General features: G+C 35.1%; 2 protein-coding genes across 3 annotated transcripts in view; both read right to left on the bottom strand.

Moving 5' to 3' along the window:
- LOC141295682 (potassium channel subfamily K member 2-like) overlaps positions 1–12808 on the bottom strand; it is a 32493-nt gene extending 19685 nt beyond the window's left edge. For both annotated transcript variants that reach the window (XM_073826940.1, XM_073826941.1), the window contains exons 1-3: positions 12663–12808; positions 10996–11306; positions 3760–3877 (exon numbers count right to left, since the gene is read on the bottom strand). In XM_073826940.1, coding sequence (XP_073683041.1) covers positions 3760–3877; positions 10996–11306; position 12663 — 430 coding nt within the window. In that variant the 5' untranslated portion in view covers positions 12664–12808. The remainder of the gene's footprint in view (positions 1–3759; positions 3878–10995; positions 11307–12662) is intronic.
- cgref1 (cell growth regulator with EF-hand domain 1) overlaps positions 1–23527 on the bottom strand; it is a 314634-nt gene that overhangs the window by 34451 nt on the left and 256656 nt on the right. The window lies entirely within an intron of this gene.

Genomic DNA, 23527 nt, shown 5'->3' with positions numbered 1-23527 from the left:
AGCAATAGCCAAAAATACATTGTATGGATCAAAATTAAAGATTTTTCTTTTTAATGCCAGAAATCATCAGGATACTAAGTAAAATTCATAGTCCATAAATATATTTAGTAAATTTCCTACAGTAAATATGCATTGCTAAGAACTTCATTTGGACAACTTTAAAAGCGATTTTCTCAGTATTTAGATTTTTTTACACCTTCAGATTGAAGATTTTCAAATAGTTGTATCTCGGCCAAATATTGTCCTAACAAACTATACATCAATGAAAGGTTACTTATTCAACTTTTAGATGATGTATAAATCTTAATTTAAAAAAATTAATACTTATTTTTGGTCCAGGGTCACATTTGTTCCCAGCCAGTCTACGGCACTTTTTTTAACTTAAATGTCTCTGGCTATATTAATCATTCAAAAAGTAATAAATAAAAGCACATTTAAGTACAAAAATAAAGTTCTTGAAAATTAAAGTACTACTACCACTAAAAAATAAAGCAGCTAAGAAGCCTTGGCTTAAACCAACCAGCAACTTCAGTATAAAATGCACCATGAACAAATTCATGAATCATAACACCTAAATGCCTTAAATTATGTTTTAAAAATGCAGGGTACAGTATTATCCGTTCTTAATGATAAACTGGCAGATGTCTCCATCCAATTTGATAAGAAATGAACGTTATGTGCTGACTTTGAGCACAAAACAACTGACACAAGGAGCAAAAAATGTCACGCCACCCTCATTAGTGTAGCAGCACTACTTACTGGATGACTGACGCAAACCTGAGGTAACAACAGTGTCTGAATGAGCTCAATGAGCACACAAGTGTGTCTTATGAGGCAAAATCACTGGCAAATGCTCGCCACTCAAGTGCTGATGATGCCCTCACCAACAGATGACCGCATAAGGACACTCCAAAGTGTCTGTGCTTGTGTGAGTATGTCTTTGCTAACGGAGGTGGACAGGGGGATGTGACAGGTTTTCATTCAAATGACAATAAATGCCATTTTGTCTATGCAGGTGACAAAAAGAAGGATTTGACGAACAAATTAACAGTTTGAGCTTTTGAAGGCCAAGCCTGTGAATGACTTCCCCGGGTGACACAAACACGAATAAAAGATGATGGATGATGTTGCATTGTGCAAAATAAATAATACAAACAACATTAATAAAAAAGAAAACAGCTCCAGTCTTGAGTGTTACACGATCCTTTAGAAATCATTCTAATATGTTAATTTGAAAGAATCATTTCTTTATATTATCAATGTTGAAAAGCTTTTGTTTTTCAAAATTCATGATGAATAAGAACTCCAGATTTGATCACTGATGTGATGGGAGGCAGCTCCGAGACCTTGGCCTCTCGTCGGCGTATAAAAGGTCAAGCTATCGGACCCGCTCGGTTCATTAATTGCACTTTATCCTTCACAACCTAAGAGGGACACTGGGGGGATTGATGAAGGGGGGCTTGCTCTAATCTGCTACTTGGCTCCGTTCCAGCAGGTTTCAAAGGTGTCATAAACATGTATTCAAGAACGGTCAAAGCAGTCCAGAGGATTAGTTAAGGTTCATTAATCAAGCTTATTAAATAACGTTAACACAATTTCCTACACATCCTTAGTGATGAAGTCAGAATGAAAAACACTGCTGCTGATTATTGACTGAGAAATGAATCCATAATATGTTGAGTGTCCATAATATATGACCATAAATAAGCCAGGGCTTCACTATTATGACAAACATTATTTCACTGTTCATTATTACGCTTGATATTTAAGGGATAGTTTAATAATTCACCCTCATGTCTTTCCAAACCATCGTTCAACTTCAGAATACAAATGTTTTTGATGAAATCCGAGAGCTTTCTGACCCTGCATAGACAGCAACACAACTGACCCAGAAAGGCTTAGAAAGGTAGTAAGGACATTGTTAAAATAGTCCATGTGACATCAGTGGTCCAATCTTAATGATATGAAGCTACTAGAACATTACAGTTGAACCACTGCCTTTACATGGACAATTTTATCAATGGCCTTACTACCTTTCTAGGCCTTAAATGTGTCAGTTGCAATGCTCTCAATGCAGGGTCTTATTTTAGTTGTAAAGGAAGTTCACCCAAAATTATTATTATTATTCATCCGTGTTTTGCTGAAGAAATAAAGTCATGTGGGTTTTGAAAGACATAAGGGTGAATAAATGATGACAGAATTTTCATTTTTGGATGAACACATGATCACTTAAAGATGCTTATTATGCAGGGCAATTGCATGTCATATTCTTTATGTACATTATTGTTTAAACATTTGGGGTCAGTATGCTTTTTTTTTGAAAGAAAGAAATGAATTGTCTTATTCAGTCAGAATGCATTAAATTGATACAGAATGACAGTAAATGCATTTAGAACCAAAAGATTTTTTTTAATTTTTAAATGCTGTCCTTTTGAACTGTTATTCATCAAAAAACACTGGTAATTATCAGAAATTTCTGAAGACACTGAAGACTGGAGTAATGACTACTAATTTCAGCTTTGCCATCACTGGACTAATAATTACATCTTAAAATATTAAAACATATTCAAATAGAAAAATAAAAACAGTTAAAAGAGAAGTTCACTTCCAGAACAAAAATCTACAGATAATTTACTCTCCCCCTTGTCATCCAAGATGTTCATGTCTTTTTTTCTTTAGTCATACAGAAATCATATTTTTAGGAAAACATTTCAGGATTTATCTCCATATAGTGGACTTCTATGGTGCCCCAAGTTTGAACTTCCAAAATGCAGTGTAAATGCAGCTTCAAAGGGCTCTAAACGTTCCCAGCCGAGGAAGAAGTGTCTTATCTCGTCACAATCGGTCATTTTCTAAAAAAAATGACAATTTATATACTTTTTAACCTTAAATGCTCGTCTTGTCTAGCTTTCTGTGAACTCTGTATTCTGGTTCAAGACAGTTAGGGTATGTCAAAAAACTCCCATCTCATTTTCTCCCCCAACTTCAAAATCGTCCCACATCGCTGTTTTACCTTTTTTTGTAAAGGGCATGGATCTTTTTTGCACGTTCACTTTGTAAACACTGGGACGGTACTTCTGCAGCGATGTAGGACGATTTTGAAGTTGAAAGAGAAAATAAGATGGGAGTTTATTGGCATACCCTAACTGTCTTGAACTGGAATAAACAGAGTACATGCTAGACTAGACAAGCATTTGAGGTTAAAAAGTTTTTTTTTTTTTTTTTGCTAGATAAGACCCTTCTTCCTTGGCTGGGATCGTTTAGAGCCATTTGAAGCTGCATTTAAACTGCATTATGGCACCATAGAAATCCATTATATGGAAATACATTCTGAAATGTTTTCCTCAAAAAACATCATTTCTTTACCACTGACAAAAAAGAAAGACATGAACATCTTGGATGCCAAGGGGGTGAGTAAATGATCTGTACATTTTTCTGTTCTGGAAGTGACCTTCTCCTTTAATTTAAATTCGAAGAATATTTCACAAACAAGCTGACTGACTTACAGGCGCACACCTAAATGGAATGCTGTAATTTACACATTCCACAATTAATTAATTGCAGCAACTATAATCGAAAATATTTTTAATTAAGCAGCTTGTGGTCTATTCATTTGATTTTCAAGGCCCCCTAAGTTAAACTTGTTTCACCGAGCAAGTTGCTTTTGTCACCTTAATGAAGTGAAAATGAAGTTCAAGATGTCACAAATCAATTACAGAATTGTTTAGAGAATTCATAATGAGTCCAGCTGTTACTCACCTATAGTGGTGATGACAGTCCCTGCAAAGAAGAAGGAGCTGCTGAGGTCCCACATGCTGCTCTCATTGGAGGGGTGACCTGAGGGATTGACCCCGGCCCGGATAGCAATCACCACTTGCTGTGGATATGATAAACAGGTCAGGAATAATCTCTAAAAATGTTTCAAACCACTACAGTCTCAAACTAAAAATGAGCTAAATTAAAGGGGACCCATCATTTTGTTTTTGCAAGTTACAAAGATGCACAAGTACAAAGGTTTGAGCAAAGCACACTAACTGTTCTGTCGTTGGCTGCACAGATGAGCACAGAAGACTATTTAGAGTCCCAGCCTCGGAGATGACAAGAGAGCAGTGGATTTATTGATTTATTTACTGTATATTACACTGCTGCCACACAGATCTAATATAAACATGTGATTTCTTTCCCAACGGTTTATCTTCACAGACATAACCAACTGTTTTTGTAACTCCTGTGTGTTTTTAACATAAACTTGTGTGTATCTGACAGTTTAAGCGCAATAAGACATGAAAGAGGACTTAGTTTAGTACTCACATGCCATGTGACAGATGTTTTTATCTGAGTATCTGAGGTAAGAGCTGTAAAGACACAGCTCTATTCTGGAAAAGGGGGCGGGGAGCAGCAACTCATTTGCATTTAAAGTGAAATGCACAAAAACCGTTTTTGCTTCCACTCAAAATAGGCATTTTCACAATGATATAATAAATTATCTGCGGGATATTTTGAGCTAAAACTTCTGGGGACACCTGAGGCACATATACACTTTTAGAAAAGACCTTTTAGGAATAGATCACCCATTAATAATAAATCATTATTTAATCTCTTACCATGTCATACTGACATATTTTCTTTCTTTCTGAAGCCCAAAGAGACATTCTGCCTAGTACTTCCAATCATGTTTCACAAAAGAAAGAAAACATTACAGTATCAGAATGACATAAATGTAAGCAAATGTTGACAAATGCTCAGCAGGTAAAGTATTTCATGAAACGGACGGCTATATTTTGCTGAATCATATTCAACAATGCTGTCTCCAGTACAAGCCAAGCTGTGATTGTGTGTAACATGTCTAAAGCAGACTGTGTGTCTCAGAATGAATCGTTTGACTGGCTCCACCTGCCTACATTCAGAGCCTCAAATAAAGACACGGATCTGTTCTTTATCAGTGTTTCACAGCGTCTCTGGAGTTTACGTCACATGTTACTGAATGAGCAGGGAGTTAAGACAGAATTTGATCTGTAATTTCATTCACTGGCATATCCGTTATAGTAAATGGCTGCCTTATCGAATGTGTGTGCCTGTGTTTGTGCAGCAGTGATAATATTATACTTCCTGAATTTCTTGTGTTTCAGACTGCAGTGCATTTTTTGGCATAATCAAGATCGATATTCATCCTTCTCCGTTAATTATGATCCCTGAGGACCTAAAATGACTTAGTACTAGCTGGGACTGATTCCAAACTTACAGAATGTTTGACTCATTAAAGTAAAAATAAATAAATAATCATTTTACCACTAGGTATGTTAAAACATTAAACACTCAAATTATTCAAAAAGTAAGTGGAAGGTCAAAGCTTTGCTGTAGTTGTTCTGTTCTCATTTCTTGTCCTCATTGGAGTTGTTTGCATATTTTAGAAACTAAACTAAGGGAAAAAAGCAGAGCTGTCCATGGTCCTTAACTCATAGCTTACTTACTATTTCTCTCTCGTAACTATTACAAATTACTTGGGGTTGTACAGAATGTACATGAGGCACTAATTACTGCATAATTGGAAAAAGATGCAATTACAAGATATATGTGACCCTGGACCACAAAACCAGTCATAAGGTTAAATTTTACAAAACTGAGATATATACATCATATGAAAGCTCAATAAATAAGCTTTCTATTGGTGTATGGTTTGTTAGGAAAGGACAATATTTGGCCGAGATACATCTATTTGAAAATCTGAAATTTAAGGGTGCAAAAAAATCTAAACACTGAGAAAATCACCTCTTAAGTTGTCCAAATTAAGTTCTTAGCAATGCATATTACTAATCAAAAATTACATTTTGATAGGTTTACAGAAGGAATTTTACAAAAAATCTTCATGGAACATGATCTTTACTTAATTTCCTAATGATTTTTGACATAAAAGAAAAATCAATAATTTTGACCCAGAAACCAGTCTTAAGTCACTGGGGTATATTTGTAGCAATAGCCAAAAATACATAGTATGGGTCAAAATTATAGATTTTTCTTTTATGCCAAAAATCATTAGGAAATTAAGTAAAGATCATGTTCCATGAAGATTTTTTGTAAAATTCCTACTATAAATATATCAAAATGTAATTTTTGATTAGTAATATGCATTTGTAAGAACTTAATTTTGAGAACTTTAAAGGTGATTTTCTCAGTATTTGGATTTTTTTCCACCCTCAGATTCCAGATTTTCAAATAGATGTATCTCGGCCAAATATTGTCCTATCCTAACAAACCATACATCAATAGAAAGAATTTACATAACAAAACTGAAAAATACATTTGCAATTATGATATTCATCTGCATTATCACCAAATAATGGAAAATGAAAAATAAAGTTGCAACAGTAAAACATATTTAAAACAAATTTAAAAACTGCACTGCAAGGATTAAAAATAAAGTTTATAGAATTATGGAACATTGAAGAATTTAGAAAAATTAAGTTGCAATAATAAGATTTTGCAATAGTGAGATGCATTGTACCATTTTTGTAAGGTTACATTGCAAAATTCCAAAACTTGTTACAATTATGAAATGTAATGTCTAGATAAATGAAAAACTGCACTGCAAAAGTTAAAAAAGTTGCAATTATGAGAAAATGTCCAATTAATGGAAAAATGAAAAATACATTTGCACTTATGAAATGTAATGTCCAGATAACAAGAAAAAAGACACTTCAAAGATTGAAAATAAAGTTATAATAAGAAGATGCATCGCAGAAGTAAAAAATAAAGTAGCAATTATAAAACGTAGTGTACAGATAACAAAAATAGCAGTGCTAACATTAAATAAATATCCGAACAACACACTGCATTGGAAAAATGTAAGTGTGGTGGGAAGCTATAAAGTTGCTACTAAATAATTAAAATTAAAATGTGTAATCCATTAAAAACAGTCAACAAAGTACCACTAACATACAACATCAACATGCAATAAGGTGTTTAAATAAGCACTAAAATTTGTTTCACCAGTGTCAATATCACAAACATTAAATATATATTTCTTCTTATTAAAGTTACAAAAGTGATTTAGTCAAGAGCATTGAGAGATTTTCACACTTTTGTTGTTTGATTAACATGAATGACAGACAGCAGGAATATTAGACTGCTGTCACTTTAAGAGTTTCCTGGATCCAACACTGTTACAAGACTTAAATTACTGTTTATGAGGATACTTGCAAAGATGGGCATTTTGACTCGTACAAAATGTGTGTTTAACCACTCTAGGCCTATAACACGGCAAAAATGACTCCCGTGCCTCTCTGACAGCATGCGCATATAGCAAAATGGGTGCTCTTTCGCTGCTGATTGCATTTTAACTACCTAATATCACTTGTTTCTAAGTCGTGTGCAAACAAAAAACTTTCCACTAGCTTAGCAACATCTCGTGAGCGTGTAACTGCGATAGCCGAAAATCACTACCACCAAATTTCTACTGGTTAATCGTGTCTACTAGTATTGTCACCCACCCCTAGTAACCATAAAAAACATTCAAGCCATTTAAGTATCTACATCTATTTGAATTATGCAGGAGCTATATCAGGTGTTGGCCATGCTGACATAGTCCATGTTCCAGCCATATCCTCACAGCCTAAAAATCTGTGCATTTGGCACATTTTCACTAAGCAGTTAGTGAGAAATGTAAACACTGTCAAAAACATCTGCGCATGAGTTTGCAGGTTCTCCTGGCCGACATACTGCATAGCAGGGATGCTGTAAGAGCCCTCAGCGTATCCCATCTGCTCCCTAATGTCTCCTACTCCCAGCTGGCTGCACAAGAGCTCAGCCAAAAATGAGAGGCAAAGAGAGGCCATTTATTCCGTGGGGAGGTTTCCCTGTTTGCGAACACCTTCCAAGTGTCGGCACAATCACCACTGGACTTGGGCTGTTGGCAGCCAAGCAACTTGGCAGGAATGAACATTTGTTCAGAGGTGTGTGAACGTGAGCGTCCCAACACCAATAATCAAGATGGGAAGTAGGCGAACGCAGTGTGTTAAGATGTAATTTATTGTTAGGGCAAGGGGGAGAGGTACTAGTTGTCACCTGGGGTTGAAAAATGTATAATTATGGGCTGTCAGGGAACTGCAGGAATAGGTAAGATGTTACTTAATCACATCACAACACACTACAAGTCCACTAGAAGTATGCAAATCAAATAAAGAAATATTCTGCAAATATAACATCAAAATAGCTGTGTCTAAGTTGCAAAGTAATTTTTAATTTATTATTTATTATTAAAATGATTTACATATCACAAAAACAAGAAAGTTGACTCAGCTTTTGTCCTGTTTTTGTCAAGATTCACAATCAAATGTGGATATAAACCGAGCTAATGACACACAATCATCTAAGACTTTAAATTGCTGCTAGAACAATTTAGTACATCTTGCAGCAGACAATAAACTCTGCACTTATAAGATGGCACTTTATATTCAATCTATTTCTTACACAACGGTAAATACCACAGACTTTAGAAGAGCTAATTAGTGATGTAATGTCAAGGGCAGATTTCATTTCCCCACAGGTGAACTAGTGTTAAGTGAACTCACTAAAACTGATTTAAAAGAAAATTATAACAGACCCGACTGCCAGCAACCTCAATTTGCAGAGCGGATAAAGTGTATATAGTTATGCATGGGTGCGCATAAGTTGTGTGCAGGTGCACATGTACAACCAAAATAAAAAATGCACTGGGTAAAAAGTTCAGACCACTTATTTGAGCACCGACTTGGTGGACAGATGTTAATGCACAATCACCATTTTTAATAGACTAACTGGCTAATATGGCTAAAATTCTGACTTTTTTCTCAAAAGTCATGATGCAAACTTGCAAATCTAACTTTTTTAGAGATGCATTTGCAAGTTCTAAAGTTATAAAAACAAAAATTATGTTAGAATGGCAAAACTCACAAATTTGACTTTTTACAAAAAAAATGAGCATTTTTGAGAAAAGGTCATAATTGCGTAAAAAAAGTCAGAATTGTGAGATATAAACTGTGCCATAAAAAGTGCAATTCTGACTTTATAACTCACAATTGCGAGTTTATATCTCACAATTCTGAGAAAAATGTCAGAATTGTGTGAAAAAAGTCAAAATTGCAAGATATAAACAAGATATAAAAACTGTATTTGCGAGAAAAAGAATTGTAAGTCTGACTTTATAACATAATTATGAGTTTATAACTCGCAATTGCGAGTTTGTATCATGCAATTCTGAGAAAAAAGTCAGAATTGTGAGTTTATATCTCACAATTCTGACTTTATCACTCGCAATTGTGAGTTTATATCTCACAATTCTGAGAAAAATGTCAGAATTGGGTGGAAAAAAGTCAAAATTGCAAGATAAACTCGTAAATTTGCAAATATATATTTGAGTTTATATCTCACAATTCTGACTTTATAATTCACAACTGTGAGTTTATATCTCGCAATTCTGAGAAAAATATCAGAATTGCATGAAAAAGTCAGTATTGCAAGATATAAACAATATCTCATAATTCTGAGAAAAATGTCAGAATTGCAAGAAAAAAGTTGAAATTACAAGATATAAAAACTGTATTTGCGAGAAAATTTATAATTTTATAATTCGCAGTTGTGAATTTATATCTTCCAATTCTGACTTTATAACACAATTATGAGTTTATATCTCCCAATTCTGAGAAAAAAGTCAGAATTGTGAGTTTATGTCTTGCAATTCTGACTTTATCACTTGAAATTACAAATTTATATCTCTCAATTCTGACTTTATCACTCGCAATTGTGAGTTTATATCTCAGAATTCTGAGAAAAATAGAATTGCATGAAAAAAAGTCAAAATGGCGAGATATAAACAAGATATAAAAACTGTATTTGAGAGAAAAAGTCAGAATTGTAAGTTTATATCTCACAACTCTGATTTTATAAGTGGCAGTTGTAAATTTATATCTTCCAATTCTGACTTTATATCACAATTATGAGTTTATATCTCCCAATTCTGAGAAAAATGTCAGAATTGTGTGAAAAATAATAGAAAAATTGCAAGATAAACTTTTTTCTATCTCTCAATTTACTTTTTAACTCACAACTGTGCGTTTATATCACAATTATATCACAATGTCAGAATTGCATGAAAAAGAGAAAAAGGTGAGAAAAAAGTCAGAATTGTGAGTTTACAGTTTTTCTCACAAATCTGACTTTATAACTTGCAACTGAAAACAAACAAACAAACAAAAAAGTCAGAATTGCAAATGTGTATCACGTAATTCAGAGAAAAAATTCTGAATTGTGAGATGAAAAATCACAATAACCTTTTTTTATTTTTATTTATTGGCGGAAATGGGCTTCCATAGAAAATGTTGAAAATTTGTTAAAAAAAAGCAAAGCATTTTATTTTTAAGTGTACTAAAAAAAGCATTTTTATTTAATGGTCTTTTATTCATTTATTTTTAAATATAATAATGTTATCACAATTTATTTATTATTTTATTTTATTTGAAAAATGATCTAAATAAAACAACAATAATGCTATTATTACTACTATTAAATAATACATTTTTTATAGTTACATTTAATTGATCAGACTATATGCAGTGTAAAACCAAATCTTCAGGTGCTTTCATGAGAACCAAACAAAAAACTTCCAGTATGTGCACACCCCTGGTTATAAGCCTATGAATATTACAAAAATACAGTCAAAACAAACATGACAATCTTTTAATTTTTAAGAAATAAGACTGCAACAGAAACAGAACAACAGGCACAGAACAATTTATGTCCAATTAGTGTTTTCTGGCTCCAATTAATCAGATTACAGACCCTTTCTGCCAACTTCCGAGCTGTCATTATTGATTTTGGCAAAGATTAGTCTATTCGCCCAACATCCTGCAGACAAAACCACTATATGCTTTGAATCAATATCCTGAAGGCCATTTTTACCCATACAAACAGATACTTTGAATTCTAATTTCAAGCACACAGGTAAAAAATTGGATTTTGTACCTTGACCAGGTCCTCCAGTTCAGAGACGTTGACACAGGAATGCCTGAAAAGGAAGTTAATTTTCTCTTGCACGATGAGGTACTTCTGCGAGCTCTCCTGAGGCTGTTCCAGGGCTTTGAACACCGTGGCTCCGATGATCAGGTACAGAACCACCAGGAGGAAGATCGCTACGACTGTTTTCCACTTCATTACGGTGGTTATGGTATCACATTCATCCCCCGAGTTATATACAATGGGCTTAGAGGAAAACGACAGCCGTGGTTTGGTGTTGTGTGTGGCTGATTTAGGATCTAAAAGATCAGGTGCAGCCACTGGGGCGAACAAAGGGAGAGAGAGAGAGAGGGCAAGACAGAGCGAGAAGACAGAGAGAGAAACAGACAGGTTATAAAAGAGCTGTAATTGTAAAGAAATAACTGCTGATGAAGCTTTAGTGATACTTCAACCGTGTATTTCAATCTAAAGCGTTCCGTTTTGTTTATAGATATTTATTATATTATTTTTCCATGCGCCTTTGTAAACGAAAACACACTCATGTTTTTTACATGGAGCCATTAATAAATAATAGCAGCTATGAAAAGCACAAACAGCTGCTGGATTTGAAAACAGTGATGAGTGTGATTTCGATTATGGACATAGAGTTGAATCTTAATCATTTTTGTACACTGTTCAAACATTTGACTGATTATTTCTAATTACAAGCATTTAAGGTTTACTTTAGGCAACTTTTCTTCTCATCACAGGAGTGAAACTGGCCTTACATCTGAGGATTTCAATTTGTCTCTTTCTCTACTGACTTCTGCAGTGTTCCAGCCAAGTGTGAAAAGCCTCTCTAGCAAACCAGTGATAGCGAACGTAATGTTCTCCTCGCTAGTATCCAGTATGCAGCGTGTGGAAGTATGTTACGCAAGGCAACACAAGTTTTAGCACTAATTTAGAGCTGCAGATTTTCCCTCTGTGCATAATTCAGACTTCAACGCTTATTAATGATCTGTTAGTTACTGAAACCCCAGAGGGCTCCAGCAACGTATGCCCACTTTTTCATTCTTTTCCACAGGATATCAGAAACTTTAACCCGTGCAAATCCATTCGAATTTTTTTTGGTGTTTAAATGTTTTTGATTCTTTGCAATAAGTTTCACATTGAATCAGAAAAGTTATATTACTAAGACAAGCAATTATATTGCATTAAAGAGTTTATTTATTGTTTTTTAATATGCACCAGTGCACAACTGATAGATTCTAGCAATATTCCTCCTACAAATTTGGAAACCTGTCAAAGTTGTGTGGGTGGTGTGGCGCTGTGATGCATAATCTAAGATGGTCACTGAAAGGTTATAGGTTCAAACCCTGGAGAATGCAATCCAATAGGCATCACCATTGTAGCAAGTGTATTGCAATGATTTTACAGTTCTGTTTTCCCTTTATCTGCTTTCAGTGATACTGAATTTTTATTTATTCAAGGAAAACACCTTGGTTTTACAATCGAATCTACAAAGATGTTCTGAGATAGAACAGAGATACAACTATTAAAAAATAGCCTAATTATTTTGTTTGGTTAAGGCATATTCATAACATAATTCAGGCCTGAATGGGTTAACTACCATGCCAAATTTACTATGCAACACATGATAAACAATTCAATTATCCAAACAAACATTGCGCACTTACTACTTTGTCAGATCTTTTCTTCTTGCTGCTCCTCATCAGCTGTCTTGAGTGCTCGACCACTTGACTTCTTGTCTTTCCGTTCTTCTCAGGAGCACACAAGCAAAACCTGGATGTAAATCATGGCACCAAACGCACTCGCATCCCTCCGTTTTCTCTTCTGGACGATCATGCCTCTGTCCAGTTTTAAATCTCCATGCGAGCAGTATCTTGGAATCCAGCGCTGGATTTCGTGGTTGAGTAAGCACTGAAGTGAGAAGGGAGTGTCCAAAGGGGGCACAAGGATAATTGGACGGGCTGTTCTCATCATGAGCGCGCTCACTGTCCGTCTCCACGCTCACAAGCGCCCGCGCTCTCAGTCTGTTCACAAACTGTTGGGAGGTTTCAAGATATCATGCGCGTCACTTCTTTACCTCAGGTCACATTGCATGTCAGTCAGCAATAGGGAAATTTAACGCGAGGAATTTAACTATTCTGGATCCGAATGTTCTGGACGATTCATGTACTTTTGAAGAGTAAATAGCCTACTTGGAAAAAAAAAAAAAAAAAAAAAAAAACCCTCAGCAGCTTGTTGCAAAGTTATAAGATACATTCAGATTTCAACAAAGCATAAAGTCTGTAATTAAAAATCAGTCTAATGTTTTTGGCTAACATGACACAGCAACAGTTAGTTCGTTTTGAGACAGAAATGACGAAGCTAAACTTGTAACCTGTGGTTAAGTAAGCCAAGTCCCTTGCTGGTTTATGCTGGTCCTTGTCCAGCAACATGACCAGCTAAGGACCAGTATAAACCAGCAAAGGAACAGCATAAACCAGCTAAGGACCTGCATAAACCAGCTAAACCCAGCATCCCAGCACCAAAACATACCTAACCAGCATATGCTGTTTTTTTCAACAGGGTAGTCTGATTATTTCAGAAATTGGTGTGACTGATTCTTTAAAGTGTTGAGATTGTCAAAAAACTTTAAAGCAGAATGATTCAATTGGTGCCCCGCAGGCCCTTAACTGACAAAAACACACAATTATGTCAAAATTCAAGGTTTGGGCAAGTGACCTTGTAAACATGGACTTAAAGGAACACTCCACTTTTTTTGGAAATAGGCTCATTCTCCAACTCCCCCCGAGTTAATAAGTTGAGTTTTACCGTTTTGAAATCCATTCAGCCGTTCTCCTGTTCTGGCGATATCACTTTTAGCATAGCTTAGCATAGATCATTGAATCCTATTAGACCAATAGCATCACATTCAAAAATGACCAACGATTTTCGATATTTGTCCTATTTAAAACTTGACTTTTCTGTAGTTATGTCGTGTACTAAGACCGGTGGAAATGCAAAGCTTCAATTTTCTAGGCTGATAAGATTAGGAACTACACTCCCATTCCGGCGTAATAGTCAAGGAAGTTTGCTGCCGTAATATGGCCGAAGCAGGAGCAGTAATACCACACAGCACATGTGCAAATGCTAAACTACTTGGGAACTCATTTCTGATAATACTCCGCCTGCTTCGGCCATATTATGGCAGCAAACTTCCTTGACTATTACGCCGGAATGGAAGTGTAGTTCCTAATCTTATCAGCCTAGAAACTCGCAGCTTTGCATTTCCACCGGTCTTAGTACACGACATAACTACAGAAAAGTCAAGTTTTAAATAGGACAAATATCGAAACTCGTTGGTCATTTTTGAATGCGATGCTATTGGTCTAATAGGATTCAATGATCTATGCCAGGGGTTTTCAAACCTGTCCTGGAGCCTCCCCTGCCCTGCACATTTTGCTTGTCTCTCTCATCTAATACACCTGATTCAAATCATCAGCTCATTAGTAGAGACTGCAAGACCTGAATTGGGTGTGCCTAATAAGGGAGACATACAAAATGTGCAGGGCAGGGGAGGCTCCAGGACAGGTTTGAAAACCCCTGATCTATGCTAAGCTATGCTAAAAGTGATATCGCCAGAACAGGAGAATGGCTGGATGGATTTCAAAACGGTAAAAATCAACTTATTAACTCGGGGGGAGTTGGAGAATGAGCCTATTTCCAAAAAAAGTGGAGTGTTCCTTTAAATGAGTTATAAAGTCCAAAATGATTGTAAAGAGTCAATGTATTTTCTATTGAAGTAAGAAGATGAGGTTGTGTATTGATGCGTGCGGTCCGATTCATAAACAAATGTCTTTTTTGAGCTGATTCTTTTTAATGAACCAAATAATAATAATACAGCATAAGTGATGCAGTCTGATTGCAGAAGAAATGACTCTTATGTGTGCTGGCTCTTTCAAATTAAAAATACAGAGCAAACAGTCCAGTTCTCAAAACAATTTAAAACAGGGCTATTCAATTGGCAGCACACGGCCCTTAACTGACAAAAACACACAATTAGGTAAAAATGCGCATTTTGGCAAGTGAGCTCGTAAACACAGACTCAAATGAGTTAAAAAATACAAAATGATTGTAAAGAGTACTTGTATTTTCTACTGAAGCAAGAACACCTTGAGGATGAGGTTGTGTATTGATGCGTGCAGTCCGATTCATAAACAAATGTCTCTTTTGAGCCGGTTCTTTTTAATTTACCAAATAAAAATAATAATAATACAGTGCGAGCGATGCAGTCTGACTACAGAAGAAATTACTCTTATGTGTGCTGGTTCTTTCAAATTAAAAATACAGCGCGGACAGTGTAGTCCGATTCTCAAAACAATTTAAAACAGGGTTATTCAATTGGCGGCCTACAGGCCCTCAACTGACAAAAACACACAATTATGTCAAAATGAGTTATAAAGTCCAAAATGATCGTAAAGAGCTGACATATTTCCTATTGAAACAAGAAGATGAGGAGTGTTGTGATATGTGCAGTCCAATGCACGAATAAACGACTCTCACGAGCAGATTCTTTTTAATGAAGTAAAAAAAAAAAAAAAAAAAAAAGAAAGAAATACAGCGTGAGCAATGCTGTCTGATTGCAGGACAAATGACTCTTATGTGTGCTGGTTCTTTCAAATAAAAAATACAGCACAAACAGTGTAGTCTGATTCTCAAAACAATTTAAAACGTCAATTATGTTAAAATGCGCAGTTTTGGTGAGTGACCTTGTAAACAGACTCAAATGAGTTATAAAGTCCAAAATGATTGTAAAGAGTAATTGTATCTTCTATTGAAGCAAGAAGATGAGGTTGTGTATTGATACGTGCAGTCCGATTCATAAACAAATGTCTCTTTTGAGCTGATTCTTTTTATTTAACCAAATAAAAATAATAATAATACAGCGCGAGCAATGCTGTCTGACTACAGAAGAAATTACTCTTATGTGTGCTGGTTCTTTCAAATAAAAAATCTAGCACGAACAGTGTAGTCTGATTCTCAAAACAGTTTAATGCGTGCGGTCCGATGCGCGAATAAATTACTCCTATGAGCCGATTCTTTTCAATGAGTCATCTTCTTGTTTCAACAGCAAATATGTCAGCTCTTTATGATCATTTTGGACTTTATAACTCATTTAAATCCATGTTTCCAAGGTCACTTGCTTAAACCGTGCATTTTGACATAATTGTGTTAGTTTTTGTCAGTTGAGGACCCTGCTTTAAAGTGTTTTGAGAATCTGACTTTACGATAATTTTTTATTTAAAAGAACCAGCACACATAAGAGTCATCTGTCCTGCAATCAGACTGCATTGGTTGCACTTTATTATAAAGAATCAGCTCATAAGAATAATTTGTTCTTGAATTGGGTGGCATGCATCTGTTACGGTTGCTGGTTGGTGATGAGCCAGAGTGAAGACTCGATGAGCCAAGATTAAATCTCACAATGTGTTTAATAATTACAAACAGGGCAACCAAACATAACTTTAACATTAAGAAGACACAAAGAGACTGAGGGACAAACGACTTATAAAGAGTGAGACTAATGACTGACAGGTGTAGACAATAATCAGGAAGAAACCAAATTCAACAGAACAACAGGGGGAGGCAATGGGAGAAACCAAACCAGAACAGTCCAATAAACAGAAATACAAGGAGACATGTAGCAGCATCACAACATGGCCTCATTTTCTGGTTTCAATAGGGAATACGCCAACTCTTTATGATCATTTTGGACTTTATAACTCATCAAGTCCGTGTTTACAAGGTCACTCGCCAAAACTGCACATTTTGACATAATTGTGTGTGTTTTTGTCAGTTAAGGGCCCGTGGGCCTTCTATTGAATAGCCCAGCTTTAAAGTGTTTCAAGAATCAGACTACACTGTTCACACAGTTTTTTTTTATTCATTAAAAAGCATTGTCTGTGCTATATTTTAGAGAACCAGCACACATAAGAGTCATTTGTCTTGCAATCAGACTGAATGGTTGTGCTGTCTTTTGCTGATTTATTAAAAATAATCGGCTCATAAGAGTCATTAGTTCTTGAATTGGACAGCACTTATTACAACACAGTATCATCTTCTTGTTTCAATAGAAAATACGTCAACAAAAGGAAAGTGCTTTTGTCCAAAAAGTTATGGGCATTTAAGTACATCATGAATAGAGCAGAAACGACTAACAGTTGCTTGGGGTATTCTTGTAAAATGTAAAAATATCTTCAGATAATGACCACAGATGTTATTTTATTTATAAATCATAAACCAGCATTCTAAAAACCCATGACTCAAAATTCTCTTTTGGGTTTTAGGACTACAAACTGAATAGCTATTCTATGTTATGAAATATGAGAGTTATTTTCTCTTGTTTTCAGAGTACTGCTTGTCACCATTTGCAGTAGTAATTATACAACTCTGTTCAAGGTTGCTTTAGTTTGCATATCAAATATTTATATAACTTGCATTGACTAATACATGTTCTGCTTATGTGCCATTCTAGTTGAAACCATCCATCACTACAACAAAATTTCCATAATGACTTTGACTTTGGACTTTGGTGTGTGCAGTGTTTCAGCTGTGAATGTATTAAAGTCCTGCATTCTTAATACATCTCCTATTGAGATAAAAATGAAATGGTGCAATGTTGCTTATAGGAAGATACATGGTACCTCATGTATTTGTTTGAACATGAACAGAGGGGGTTGTCAATACCAAATGACAATAACTGCTTACAGAGGGTTTGCAATATATATGTATGCATGTAATATATAGAGATGTATGTATTAGCTATAACTACTACCCCTACTGCACAAACTTGTAGAGATGATAAACAGTGTTGAAAACTTAAAAAAAAAATCACCATCATTTCCCATTTAAACTAGCTTCTGTTTCCTTTTCCTTTTTCCCATTGTCTTTTCACCTTGGCAGTCATACTTTCTCTCACTGAGGTGGCTAAAATTATGGGTCCTTTGTCCTTTGGGCAATGATAGAAGTGCATCAAAGGCACACGTGCACTCACATTTCATGCTCACTGTGTTCATTAGCTTCCATCATGGGCTGCTGCTATTCCCTGCAAGTTTGGTTTTGGAATCACCATACCAAACATAGGCCATAATATTGGCATGGGTCTTATTTCATGCAGTGGACAACTTTGCAGTGCTGCTCAGCTACTGGTGTCACATTTATACATCTCGGTAACATGCAGAATAACCATTACTGAATAGTTTGCATACACCTTGCAGAATCTGCAAAATGTTAATTATTTTACCAAAATAAGAGGGATCATACAAAATGCATCTTAATTTTTATTTAGTACTGACCCGAATAAGATATTTCACAGAAAAGACATAGTCCACAAGAGAAAATCATAGTTGAGTTTATAAAAATTACCCTGTTCAAAAGTTTACATACACTTGAATCTTAATACAGTGTTGTTACCTGAATAATCCACAGCTGTGTTTTTTGTATGTTTAGTGATAGTTGTTCATGAGTCCATTGTTTGTTCTGGACAGTTAAAATGCCCAATGTTCTTCAGAAAACTTTTTTTTAACCCTTTCCAACAATGATTTTGAGATCCAGCTTTTTTTTTTTTACACTGAGGACAGCCAAGGGGACTCATATACAACTATTACAGAAGGTTCAAACACTCACTGATGCTCCAGAAGAAAAAAACAATGCATTAAGAGCCAGGGGTGAAAACTTTTGAAAAAAATGAAGAAGTGACCATTTTCTTATTTTGCTTAAATCATATATATATTTTTTATTTAGTACTACTCTTCAGAAGCTACAAATATACTTACTTGTTTCCTAGAGGACAAAATAAGTTAAATTTACCCTGATCTTCAAATTAAAAAAAGTTTTCACCCCTGGCTCTTAATGCATTACGTTTCCTACTGGAGCATCAGTGAGTGTTTGAACCTTCTGTAATAGCTGCATATGAGTCCCTCAGTTGTCCTCAGTGTGAAAAGATGGTTCTCAAAACTATACAGTCATTGTTGGAAAGGATTCAAATACACAAACATACTGAAAAACAAAGAATTTGTGGGACCTGTGGATCATTCAGGTAACAACACAGTATTAAGAAACAAGTGTAAACAGGGTCATTTTTATAAATTCAACTATTATTTTCTTTTGTGGACTATATGTAAACATATTTTATGTGAAATATCCTATTCAGGCCATTACTAAAAAAAATAATAGCATGCATTTTGTATAATCCATCTTAGTTTAGTAAAATAATGAACATTATGCAGATTCTACAAGGTGTGTGTAAACTTTTGACCTCAACTGTATATGCCCAAATTGATCTCTTTGCCAAATAACTGTAAAATATTTTAATTTGATTTTACATCTGCTGCCTTGTGGCACTATATCTTATGTCTATAGTGCTTGTCACCATCTTCAAGAGCCCATAATTTAGTAATAGTGTATAAGAAATGTATAAACATTGACATTCGACTTCTGTCATCTTAGTTTATTGAGCAGCACATACACAAGCTCTCATTAAACTAAAGGAAGTGCTGTGACTCCTGCAGAGAAGCATATTTACATTATAAGAGCTTCTAATTAGAGATACTTTTTTGACAAGGATGTGACCTCTGATCTTCCACATAAATCCATTTTTACAGCCAGTGACCGGAAAAATATTAACCATGTTATTGTATTGAGACTGCAGTCAAGCCACAGGACAACAATTAGTGATGATTATAGAACAAAGTGTTATGTGTTTCCAATTTAGTCATAGAAATGATATAACAGTTAGATGCAGTTATCTAGTTATTTATATCATATTTATGGCTGGCAGATCACAGCTACCATATGTTGATATTCAGAACAATAGCATGACTGTGAGTGTGATACTGAAACGTGAGAAAAAAGGATATGTTTGTGGATATAGCTCTTTGGAAAAAAAAAAAAAAAACACATAGTGGAAATGATCCGTGCCCTGCTCTAGATCTTTAACATTTCCACTAAGCTATATTTCAGGTCAGAAGGTGCAGGGACACAGGGACATATTTTCTATTTATAGCACATCCTTCCTTTTAATGCACTGCAAATGAGGTTCCTGTAATATTATTTCTCACATTATCATTTTCTTCCTTTCTATTTTTTTTCTGGTAACATCAGAGAGTTTCCGTGTAAGTGACCTGGGTTTTTCTGCAGAATTTTCATTCTTTGATGAATGTCTCTGGTGAAATGAACATTACAACAACCCAAGTAGGTGCAAATGAAAGTTCTTGAGTCTAAATTCAATGTAAAAAACAAAAACAATAACAGGCAGCAGTATTTATTGGCACAGTGATGAAAGTTTATAAGAGGGAATCATATACACATAGTCCACAAGAGAAAATAATAGTTGAATTTATAAAAATTACCCCTTCAAACATTTACATAAACTTGATTCTTAATTCTGTGTTGTTAGCTGAATGATCCACAGTTGTGTTTTTTATGTTTAGTGATAATTGTTCATGAGTCCATTGTTTGTCCTGGACAGTTAAACTGCCTAATGCCTAATCCTTTGTTTTTTCAGTATTTTTGTGTGTTTGAACCCTTTTCCAACAATGACTGTATGATTTTGAGATCCATCTCTTCACACTGAGGACAACTGAGGGACTCATATGCAACTATTACAGAAGGTTTAAACGCTCACTGATGCTTCAGAAGAAAAAACAATGCAATAAAGGCCAGGGGTGAAAACTTTTGAACAGAATGAAGATGTGTACATTTTCTTATTTTGCCTAAATATCATATTTTTTATTTTATTTAATACTGCCTTCCAGAAGCTACAGAAGCTACTTGTTTCCTAATGGCCAAAATAAGTTTCCTTTACCCTGAATTTCAAATTCAAAAAGTCAAAAAGTGCATTCTGTTTCCTTTTGGAGCATCAGTGAGCATTTAAACCTTCTGTAATAGTTCCATATGAGTTTATAAGGGAATCAAAGTAAAAAAACACAAATGTTTGTTTCAGACCAAAAACTAACACAAATCATTATGATATGATTAATTTATGATATTATTCAATAATGTTTACCATTTTAATCACTGAATCTGCAATGAATTACTAAATGCATTCATTTTAAACTCAGTGGGCCTCATTCATGAAAGAATGTCTCTAAATCACTTAGTAAGCGATTTTTATGCAAATTTTCAGATTTAATTGAATGTGGCTTAAAGGGATAGTTCACCCAAAAATGAAAATTTGATGTTTATCTGCTTACCCCCAGGGCATCCAAGATGTAGGTGACTTTGTTTCTTTAGTAGAACACAAACAAAGATTTTTCACTCAAACAGTTGCAGTCTGTCAGTCATATAATGGCAGTCAATGGGACCCACGGTTTTGAGAGTGAAAAAAAACACAGACAAAACCAAATTAAACCCTGTGGCTTGTGACGATACATTGATGTATGAGGGGGTTTAAAAATGGGGGTTTAATTTGGTTTTATCTGTGTATGTTTTTTTGACTCTCAAAGCCATGGGTCCAATTGACAGCCATTTTATGACTGACAGACTGCAACGGTTTGAGTTAAAAATCTTTGTGTTCTACTGAAGAAATAAAGTCACCTACATCTTGGATGCCCTGGGGGTAAGCAGATAAACATCAAATTTTCATTTTTGAGTGAACTATCCGTTTAAGTGAATATTCCAATAAAAATGAAGATGAATTTCCTCAGCTTTATGTCAGTTTAAACCTGTTAGATTAGTTTGTTAGTATTATTATGCCTTTACTTCCTGCTGTTTCACCTTTCAGAATGAAAACACGCATGTTTCCGCACAGCAATTTGGGTTTAAGCTGATGACTAGCATCTGTCTATTTATTGGCTTTTACTCTTCACTTCACTTGAGTACTTGAAAAAACACTTGGGTCAAATGTCAAACTGCTGACTCAGTGCGCATCTCTCTAACTGACAGGGAGAACATCCACCGGCATTGGAAAGTTAAACAGTGCCTATTCTTTTTTAGGGGCTCAGAGTATATAAATAGAGGCCTGTTTTCTGATCTTAGCCAGATAACGGTCTAATCCACGTTACATAACATTTTGAGCAGCAACCCCTTGACCCAGTGTAAAAAAAATATTTTGGTAGTGTTTGCCGTGCACGTGAATGAGCTTATGCTATGCCATAGAATAACACTGACATTGCATAAAGGGTCACCATACAGTGTGGTCAATGGGAACGTTCTCATGAGCAAACGTTGACTCTACATGTCCAAACACATTACCTTGAAAGAGCAATGTGACAAAGGTGAAATATTTTAATAATTTAGTATTTTTCCCGCATTAATTTATAATGAGTTAATGAATAAATGAATGAATATTTTTCACCTTTGGCCTTGAGGGCTTTATTAAGCTCTATTAAAACATTTTTCACACTCTCTCTATAATTTAATCTCTCTACTAATAACGCACAACAATTATTATGAAGTCATGAAAATTTCCACTACAATCTTAAACAATATTCTGTTTTCTAACAGTCTGTGATGGAAATGACATATTTTTGTATATAGAAACCATCTTTTGTGTCAAAAATCGGCCAAATATTGTCCTAACAAATCATACAGCAGTGGAAAGCTTATTAATTCAGGCTTTAATCAGTATAATGTTTAATCAGGCTTTAATCATATAAAAATCTCAGTTTTAAAAAAAAATGACCCTTATGACTGGTTTTGTTATTTTAAGGCCAATTTCATATGTATTCCATATATTAATATAGCTGCAAGCAGCGATTACCAGGGTTCAAGCTCTTTAAGGCATTTAAGAAAATTTGACATTATGTAGCATTTTTTTTTGCAAATACAGGTCATTTACCATTAAAATATTATGTTTATGACTGTTATAGCACCAGCTGTGGTCTCCTTAAAACTTTGCAATTTTGTGTAGAATCACCTATATTTTTTAATTGTTTTTTTCCAGATTGAGTGAAAAACCTAGGACTAGTTCGCAAAAGAAGGCCTTCTCAATCATTTAACAAACGATTCGATTGACAGTAGTGGCTCTAAAGGCAAAGTTGTCCAGAATGAGGAGTTCTGTCATTTGATACGAATATCGCGTGTATGTGCGAAAAAAAAAAGAAAAAAAAAAAAAGTGCAATGCATACACCCTTGAAAAATGCAATATCACCCCCAGTGGCTGATTTCTTTCAAATTTCACACAGACTATTGGGGCCATGAGTCAAACAGGCCCACCAAGTTCGGCTTCGATCGGCCTCCTTTAACTATGTCTAATAGGTGCTCAAACTACATTAACAAATGGTGGCTATGTTTTTTTGAGATGCACAAATGTCCTTATAGACACTAGTGACACAAGGCTGTGCACAGCGGTTTTCATGTTGATAGGACAAATGGTTGCATAGGTATAGCCATTTTTATGTTTTTTCCCTCTTATAGTGCCACCAAGTAGCCAATCTCCACGATTTTTGTCCTGTGACCTCAGATTAAGCTCTTGCATAAGTGTTCTGAGTTTGCCAAAGATATCTCATTCATTTGATTCATTCCAATCAGGTGAAAAACCTAGGACTAGTTTGCA

The sequence above is a fragment of the Garra rufa genome, chromosome 21 (genome assembly GCF_049309525.1).
Source record: "Garra rufa chromosome 21, GarRuf1.0, whole genome shotgun sequence".
Classification (NCBI taxonomy): domain Eukaryota; kingdom Metazoa; phylum Chordata; class Actinopteri; order Cypriniformes; family Cyprinidae; genus Garra; species Garra rufa.
This window is presented reverse-complemented; position numbering and strand designations above follow the sequence as displayed.